At 40.0% G+C, this 9887-nt stretch overlaps 1 protein-coding gene across 5 annotated transcripts in view; it reads right to left on the reverse strand.

The window, feature by feature from the left end:
- Nucleotides 1–9887, reverse strand: part of LOC122552701 (regulator of G-protein signaling 7) — a 450150-nt gene that overhangs the window by 3819 nt on the left and 436444 nt on the right. Inside the window, exon 17 of one of the 5 annotated variants that reach the window (XM_043695584.1) lies at nucleotides 6556–6591. The exons of the other annotated variants lie outside the window; for them this stretch is intronic. Within the exon in view, the coding sequence (XP_043551519.1) occupies nucleotides 6571–6591 (21 nt within the window). The 3' untranslated portion in view covers nucleotides 6556–6570. The remainder of the gene's footprint in view (nucleotides 1–6555; nucleotides 6592–9887) is intronic. 5 annotated transcript variants of the gene reach the window in all.

Consider the following 9887-nt stretch of genomic DNA (forward strand, 5'->3'; position numbering starts at 1 on the left):
CTGAGAAGTTTAATTTAGATAAATGTGAGGTGCTGCATTTGGGAAAGCAAATCTTAGCAGGACTTATACACTTAATGGTAAGGTCCTAGGGAGTGTTGCTCAACAAAGAGACCTTGGAGTGCAGGTTCATAGCTCCTTGAAAGTGGAGTCGCAGATAGATAGGATAGTGAAGAAGGCGTTGGTATGCTTTCCTTTATTGGTCAGAGTATTGAGTACAGGTGTTGGGAGGTCATGTTGCAGCTGGACAGGACATTGGTTAGGCCACTGTTGGAATATTGCGTACAATTCTGGTCTCCTTCCTATAGGAAAGATGTTGTGAAACATGAAAGGGTTCTGAAAAGATTTACAAGGATGTTGCCAGGGTTGGAGAATTTGAGCTACAGGGAGAAGCTGAACAGGCTGGGGCTGTTTTCCTTGCAGCGCCGGGAGCTGAGGGGTGACCGTATAGAGGTTTACAAAATTATGAGGGGCATGGATAGGATAAATAGACAAAGTCTTTTCCCTGGGGTGGGGGTGTCCCGAACTAGAAGGCATAGTTTTAGGGTGAGAGGGGAAAGATATAAAAGAGACCTAAGGGGCAACTTTTTCATGCAGAGGATGGTACATGTATGGAATGAGTTGCCAGAGGAAGTGGTGGAGTATAAGTACAATTGCAACATTTAAAAGGCATTTGGATGGGTTTACGAATAGGAAGGGTTTGGAGGGATATGGGCCGGGTGCTGGCAGGTGGGACTAGACTGGGTTGGGATACCTGATTTGCATGGACAAGTTGGACCGAAGGGTCTGTTTCTGTGCTGTACATCTCTATGACTCTATGACATTTGTGGTCCTATTATTTCCATAAGCATTCCCTACGGAGTATATCTGTGTGCACCAGAGTTGGAAAATAGGAAACCTGTCAGATAGATATGCGAAAAGCTACAGTGCAACTGTTATTACAATAAACTATTTAATTTAGATTATAACTACCCAATTTATGACTTTCAAATCAGTTTTGCTGCAAATGACAGATTTGTAATGATATTCTGTGCTATGTTAACTTCCACTCAAGGAGAGAAAAAATATTGATGACTAAAAGAAGAGTGAAGCAGCTCAGAAAGTGAAAATTGTCATCATATATGCCATTTTGCAATTACACTTGTAATATTTAATTAAATGCATACATTTTATGAAACATTGATACAATGAAATGTCGAGTTTATATGTACTTCCAAAACTATAACTGGATATCATGAAAGTAATTCATTCTGATATCAAAGTTGGGGAAATGAAAGCCAAATGAAAAGAAGGAATATTTCACATCCACCAGATGTCTCAAAGCACATTATCAGCAAGTAGCTACTTTTTTGAATTGAATTGATTTGATTTATTGTTGTCACTTGTACCTAAGTACAATGAAAAGTTTTGTTTTGCATGCAGTGCAGGCATATTATAGCAAACAGGGACATATAGATCATAGGTTGCTTAGACAGATTGAGAAATACAAGGATACAGCTGCACAGGAGGTACACAAAGCAAGATCAACATTAGCAAGGTCAATGTTATTTGATGTGGAGGGGTTGGTGTTGGACTGGGATGGATAAGGTTATAATCTAACAGGTGACGCCACCTGATGAAGGGGCTGCATTCTGAAAGCTTGTAATTTCAAATAAACCTCTTGAACTATAACCTGGTGTCGTGTGACTTCCACCATTATTTGAAATTAGAGAGGTCCATTCAGGAGTCTAATAACGGCAGGGAAGAAGCTGTTCTTGAAACTGTTGGTGCGTGTGTTCAAGCTTCTTTATCTTTTGAAGTGCAGTCACATTTGAAATATTGAAACACTACAGATAATTTATAAAAGGAAGTTGATTGAAACAAGGGGTTGTTTTGTGGTGGCTTCTATTTCTGGAAAGTATCTGCACACACAGTGTGATGACAGTGACTCACGGAATGTTACACAGTGGGATCTTTGATGATCAAGTTCTGAGATTGCATTCATTGGAACTGAGTGGAATTATGTGTACTATAGGCAGCACTCTAGAACATGGATATGCCAACTGATTTCTCCCCTCCTCCTGCATCTCAACCACTACCTGTGTATCTGAGGTGGTCACCAAATGTATAAATGCAAAGGTTGTACTGTCATGATAGCCTGGTTATGGATGACGCAGCAAACCAACACAAATTGGGACAATTCTGCTGGTAAGTATTGGAAAAGCACCTCCGGATTAGTGGAGATAGGTGGAACCTTTGATTCAGCAACTCAATTGTCTGCTCAATCATATTTCCCATGGCAGCATGGCTTGGATATGTTGACCATATATTGTTGGGTTACAGAGGGGTCTCATGAGCCAGGTGTGGAGCAAGTGGTCCTGAGCATGAAGCAGACATTCTCTGGTTTGGTGTAGTGGACAGCAGAGTGCTTTCAGGATAGCTTCATGAGGATGCTGTGCTGAACCTGCTTGCATACTGCCTGTACACTCATTACCGCTAGCAGTGGTGGGCACAGGATGCATTTCACTTCAAGTTCAACTATGTACATACTGGAGCAGCAAGGTTTAAAGTGGCAGTGCAAGCTTAAAATTAGCCCTAATGCTGATTGACATCACAGTTTGCTTACTGGAGTGCATAGCTTTAGCGTCCACAACAATACTGTCAACATGATGCCAATCTACATCACCAGAAAATGAGCAGAAACAGAGTGGATATCATTTTGATACTAAAGCTGTACGCTTAGAACCAAAACCATTTTCAAAGTTAGATCTACACAGTACAAACAGAAAAGGAACTGCATCTGTCTCAAATATAACATATCTCTGTCAATGATTTTGTATAAATCCACAAAGTGTAATTTTCAAAATGATTGAAAGCTATATTTCTATGATCTATATTTCTATGGTTTCTATGCAAGTAGCAATAATGTCAATGCACAGGGAAAACATGGGCTTTAGAAATAAGAAAACAATGCATCATAAGGTGGCAAAGAAAATTAGGGAATTTGAAAGGATAAAATTAAATGAAGGAAAAATATTGATGTAAAAATACTGACACTATAACTTGTTAATTTTTGCTTTATGAGGATTCCATCTCCAATGGCCTATCATTTATGTTTGTAATGCTCCTCTGGTTTATCCATTTCCTACCTTTGTCTTGAAGTAAAAGCTCACATAGTGTTGTAACCTTTACAGAAACTTAACACAAAGAGCATGGGTTCCAGTGCTAGTGTGTTAGCAAGTATGTGAGCTGTCCATCTCAATAACCTCCAGACTGTATTAAACAACACATCCTGTCGCAAAACTAAAAGAACTGTGGATGCTGGAAATCAGAAACAAAAACAGAAATTGATGGAAAAGCTCAGCAGATCTGGCAGCATCTGTGGAGAGAAATCAGAGTTAATGTTTCAGGTCCAGTGACCCTTCTTCAGAACTGATGGTAGCTAGGAAAGGTTTGTTTTTTATGTAGAAGATACGGTAGGGTGGGGGGCAAAGAGTAAATTATAGATGGAGATACAGCTCCAAGAAAGAGAACAGTTGGACAGACAAAGAAGTGAATAATGGTCAGCCTAGAAGAATGAATACCTGCTAATGGGGATTGTTAGTGGCTAACAAGGAGTGGTGAGTCATAGCAGATCATGTGATAACAAGGCCTGGTGTGTGAGGGTTGCAGGAAGGATATGGGAGAAGGTACCTCAAACCCTAAAATTGGTGAACTCAATATTGAGTCCAAAAGCCTGTAGAGTTCCTAAGCGGAAAATGAAGTGTGTTCTCCCAGTTTACGCTGAACTTCCCTGGAACACTGCAGCAAGCCTGAGACAGAGAACAAGGGAACAGGGAACAAGGTGGTGTGTTGACATGGTGGGCAACTGGAAGCTCGGGGTCTTTCTTGCGGGCAGAGTGTAGGTGTTCTTTGAAGTGGTCACTCAGTCCACACTTTGTTTCCCCATGTAGAGGAGACCACATTGAGAGCAGTGAATGCAGTGACTAGATTGAGTGAAGTTCAGATAAAATGCTGCTTCACCTGGAAGATGTGTTTGGGCCTTTGGATACTAAGCAGAGTAGAAGTAAACAGGCAGTGGTTACACCCTTTGCATTTGCAGGGAAATGTGCATGGGTCTGTTTGGGGGCACTGGAAGTGAAAAAGGAGTGGGAGTGAATAGAAGGGGTGAGGGCTGAAGTACAGGAGATGCTCAGTCCTGGTTGAGGGCCCTGTCAACTACCGGGAATTACTGGTGCGAGAGAATCCTCGGTTGAGGAAGAAGGTGGACATTTCGGAGGCTCCCTTGTCGAAGTTGGCATCATCAGAACAGGTGCATCAGAGATGGAGGAACTTGGAGAACGGAACAGAGTCTTTCCAGGAAGAGGGTAACTGTGGGAGTCAATTAGTAGTGGATATTGGTGGATGGTCTACACCCAGAAATGGAAGGGAAGGAAGGAGCCAGAGATGGACCAGGTGAAAATGAGAGCGAGGTGGAAATTGGAAGTGAAATTGATAAACTTTTCCAATTCCGGATGAGAGAGGGAATCAGCACCAATGATGTCACCCATATACCAGAGAAAGAGCTGTGAGTGAGGGCCGGAATAGGATTAAAACAAAGAATGTGTCATGTACCCCACAAAGAGACAGGTATAACTGGGACCCATGTGATAACAAGTCCACATGTGAAAAGTTATTCAGAGTAAGGACGAGCTCGGCCAGACGGAGGAGGGTGGTGGTGGATTGGGACAGTTCAGACTTTTTCTCCAGGAAGAAGCAGAGAGTCTTGAGACCACCCTGATGGGGGATGGACATGTAAAGGGATGTCCGTGGTAAAGAGAAGCCGGCTGGAGCCCGCAAACTAGAAATTCTGAAACTGGCATAAAGCGACAAAGGAACTACAGATGTAAGTGATTAAGGCAAAAACAAGCAGAATGATGTATTTTGTCTAAGCAAAACTATAAACTATAGAATCTGCAGCATATTGACTCTGTAAGTAGATTGGAAGAAAATACAAGCACCAGCTGCAGAGGATTCCTTTTAGATTCCTCATACTTCATTGAATTGCCTACATTTTCTTTACTGCCTTTGGTTAAGACTGTACGGATATTCCATCACAATTATAAGTTGCTTGTTAATTTGTTACTCTACTAAGGGCTGCAAAAGAGGAATTATATGATTCTCAACACAAAGCAAACTGCATTTTGTGATTGTCTAGGAGACACAGAATAGCTTCTCTCCAGGGTTCTGATGACTGCTGGAATGCACAATCACTTCCAGGTAAATTGGTGTGGTAACTGGAATAAAGGGAGATGGCAAAATATATCAGGTATGACACAGGCATAACAGGACAGACAGGGAAACCAATTAAGATGAAAGAATAGAAAATAAAATTTATCCAAATGGACAATAAATAAAAGGAGGAAAAAGGTGCAAGGTAGATCAATTAAATAAAATGAACATGGGTTAGCACTGCTGCCTCACAGTGCCAGGGACCCGGGTTCGATTCCCGCCTCGGTGACTGTCTGTGTGGCGTTTGCACGTTCTCCCTGTGTCTGTATGGGTTTCCTCCAGGTGCTCTGGTTTCCTCCCACAATACAAAGAGGTGCAGGTTAGGTGAATGGCCATGCTAAATTGCCCATTGCGTGAGGTCTGGCAGGAGTTAATATAGGTTAGGGGAATGGGTTTAGGTGGATTACTCTTCGGAGGGTCGGTGTGAACTTGTTGGGCCAAAGGGCCCGTTTCCATACTGTAGGGAATCTAATCTAATCTAAAAAAACCAATGGTAGAGAAAAAGCATAATTTTACAAAGTACAATGAAAAGGACTTGTTTGCTTTAGTTTTGGAACTGCTATGTGAATCTCAAGCATGGTTAACATTTGCTGTTTATTTGCTTTTTTTCATTGATTGAGAAGCTAGGTAAGAATTGGATGATTGGAAATCATAAACCTTTATGTGCAGAGGGAACATGTTCACTGAAAATTGAGTGATGATGATGGAGATTGAGTTCAGCTGAACTATATTTGCCCCTGTCTATCAATTGGGCAGCATAAAATGCTCACAGGGAGAAGAACTTTTAAACATTCTGTCTGAAAGAAGAGGAAAATAGATGGAAAATAGCAATACAAGGATTAATGGACTTTGAAAAATTAAATGTAAAGCGAGCAAGAATTTAGTCTGAAAGAAGTAGTGAAACAATTTGCAGGGGACTTGCTGCTGTGCCAACACTCTAAGTAACGAATCTTGATATGGTGATAGTCCATGATCATTCAAACTGGAAATATTTTATGCCACCCCAATTGTAACAAGATTTGCCCTCTTGTATCAGTTTCAAAGACAATATGAAACATCCCTGACATGGTTGGACTTATTTGAAGCTTCTGGAATCAGTTAATTGTCCCCTGTGCCATGTGAAAAATGTTGCTGGGAGGTAAACAACTAGTGTTCAAGTGATGATAGTAAATGCACTGAATACGGGAGTGTAAATATGAATTACTTGCCACAGTCTCGTCAATAATTTCAAACATTAAGGACACCACAAAAATGTTACAGCTGACATTAAACAAGGACAATAAAAAAGCCGTTGTTCTTTTATATTACCTTTATGAACATCCTTCAAAAGAAGTTCATACTTTTCTGTGAACAAGGAGAAAGCAAAGTTGAGGATGCGTTATTGGTAAAATTTTGGTTTCTGAAATGATATCACCAAAATGACAACCACGCAGAACAAGAAAGCTTTGCATACATTGCTTGATGAAATCTCAGCCCACTGAAACAACTCTGAGGACTGTATATGATCAGCGAAAGCATTAAGACCTCAAGTAACTTGGGATGAGAGAGAATAAAAGAAATTAGCCAGCATGTGTCAAAGGTACTGAATACTTGGGGGTAATTAATGATTCATATTTAAGTCCATTAGGGTTGACAATCTCGACTCTCATTTCACCCACGCAAAAATCATGCTCTCTTCGTAGCGAATCCAAGATGAGAAGGAATGTACAAAGACCTTCAAAATGCTCTCTACATAAAGTAAGCAACACAATATGATTAAAGGAATAAATATGAAATTGAAATTGAGCACTTTCTCATTTCTGCTGTAGTTTGTGAATCTGTATAAAGTATGACAAAAACTTTCCTGATTGGGTATGCTATGTGAAGTTTTCACTCAGAGTCAAATATCAATTTGAGATATTGTGAGTATTTTTCTCAAAATGATCCTCAATCATTCTCTATTCTCATGAACATACAGGAACATAAAGACAATACTAACAAAGGAAACATAAATGCTGAATGAATAGGAAATGATAGGCTGCAGCAACAGCTGGGAAGAAACCAAGAATCAGGGCAGGACTGCCAGCTATGATTAACAACATAGGACATATTGGTGAGGATAATGAAATGAAGTTGAACTATGAAGCAGTAAACATGTAAGAATATGCTACATGCTACATGAGCACAAATCTGCTACAAAAGGCAAGGTAACGTTGCCATAGTCCTGGCTGACCACAAGGCTGCTTTCTTATTATAGAGAGGTACTGGTGGTGGTTAAACCTGAGGGTCACCATGCCTCAGGCGAGTGGTGAGATTGAGAAGATGGGACCTTCATGATAACCTCAGCTGAACTAGAAATTGAACCCATGCTGTTGGCATTACTCTGCATTGCAAACCACTACCATTAATTGTACTACCTCCAATTGTTTACAGATTTACAAGGGTAAATATTAAATCTCAGATGAACTCAAACAGAGATGCTAACAAAACATGACCACGATGTTACAGTCACAAATACACTTCTGATTCAAGTCACACCGGCATTGATATCAAACACAACAGGGCACCAGCAAGGTTCGAAATTGAAGTTTCAGGAATTCTCCTGGCTTCATAAATGATCGGGTCTGTGTTCAGTTGTTGCCATATTATGTTTTGGATATTGGTAAGTGACAGCTATTTTCCCCATTGTAGAAAACTGAAAACTTATGAACAAATTTTCTCTGCTGTCATCCATTTTGACATCTGCCACTAAACTTGCTTAATTTAGCCTAGTTTGGCCAGATTCAAACATCCTACACAAAATTTTATATCACATTTATGGACTTGAAAAGAAGCTGTCTCATGGTACCATTCTGTTTAGTTCAGATAGAGTCTTGCTCATTGCTACAGTTTATGCTCCAGACATAAGGTCTCAGAGTTGACAGATGCTTGCTTCCATTATCCATAAATGAGGCAAAGAATTGATATATCTGAAATAATGTCCAAGAAATTCAGAAGTGCGGCATCTCAACTCAAGAATGAATTGATCTGCATTTTTGCTGGCACCAACAATCTCTTCTGTCATTGCAGAACAAAATATCATTGGTGCCAGTGATTAGGGTGGGAGCTATGAATCTTTTGCTAGCCTTTCAAGCTATATGAGTACATCACAAAGCAGAAACGTGAAATGACCAAAAACCATAGGATAAAAGTGTTTTACTAAGTGGGAAAGCAACAGCAGGGGAAAGCAAAGAGAGAGAGAGAGGGGGGGAGAGAGAGAGTGAGAGAGGAGAAAGATAGAGAGAGAGAGAGAACTAGACTACCTTACATAATATATAGAGCGATAAGAAATGAGTATTCCCAACTAGTTAAGACCTTAGAATTGTGCACCTGCCCCAGGAACACAGAATCCACCCCCTTCACTCAGCATTGCAAACGCCTTCTTTCAGCACTCTGGAATTCCCACAGGATTGCCATTTCTTTGAATTTTTTTGATTTTCAAATATATCCCCATTCCAACTGAACTATCCAGCCGAGGCAAGATTGGGACCCGCTGCATTCATTAATAGATTTTTGCACTACAAAAACCTTCTAGTTGGTAACGCTTGTGATTTTGCAGATGATTTTGCAAGAAGTTCCTCTGTTTGCTATTTTTAATGCAATCAATCATGGACATATTCTAAATGAACATGTTTACATTTTCTGCAAAAACATCAGAAGAATTTTTTATGAACACTTTTACCACATCACGACACCTAATGGTTAATTCGATGAACTGGGTGCGCTCAGAGTAGATTGGTCTTATTGGGAATTCATCTTGGGAAATCACACTCATGACTTTCTGTCCATTAAAATTGATACAGACAAAATAACAGTTTGAATACTTCCAATTTCCTGAGATACACTCTCTGATATTCTACTTTCCACTGCTAACCATTATAGAATATTAATAGTACCATATTAGGATGAAAGTACCATTTTAAAAAAAACAACTATTAGAAGTCTAGGTTTGATTTCAGGAAGTATAGAATATAAAAGGCAAGTGCTAATCATAAGTTAGTATTAAAGTTTTATAACATTTCTGTCACAGTACTGTACTAGTATTAGGTGCTTCTCTTTGGAGGACTTAGACAGAGCACAATGCAGACTAGTAAGATGTTGCCTATAATGCAGAAATATGAAAAAGAAGAAACAGTAAAATAAAATTGAATATTTAGCCATAAGAGCACAGTTTATGGGATGTGATACATGTATCCATAATGTTGGAAGAATGGGACAGAATTGAAGCAAACAGCTTCCAGAACTTGAGGGCCAAGAATTAGTGGTAGTCACAGATACATGACTAAACAAAAGACAATTAGAACAGAGAAACCTACTTTCACAGAGAATTGTGAGGACCTAGCTTCTGCATCAACTAATAACACTTGAAATTATGTCAACATTTCAAGATTGATTTGGAGAGGGGGATGAAGGAAAAGTAGCATGGGAACAGTGTGTACTACAACTATGTACATGCATGGAGGGCAGACACTGACACAGACTGGTTGCCTCAAATAAGTTGTTTTTTGTGTTATAACTTCTACATATGTATAGCATCCAGAATTAGTGGCACGGTGGCACATGGGCGGCACGGTGGCACAGTGGTTAGCACTGCTGCCTCACAGCGCCAGAGACCTGGGTTC

The sequence above is a fragment of the Chiloscyllium plagiosum genome, chromosome 9 (genome assembly GCF_004010195.1).
Source record: "Chiloscyllium plagiosum isolate BGI_BamShark_2017 chromosome 9, ASM401019v2, whole genome shotgun sequence".
NCBI classification, from domain to species: domain Eukaryota; kingdom Metazoa; phylum Chordata; class Chondrichthyes; order Orectolobiformes; family Hemiscylliidae; genus Chiloscyllium; species Chiloscyllium plagiosum.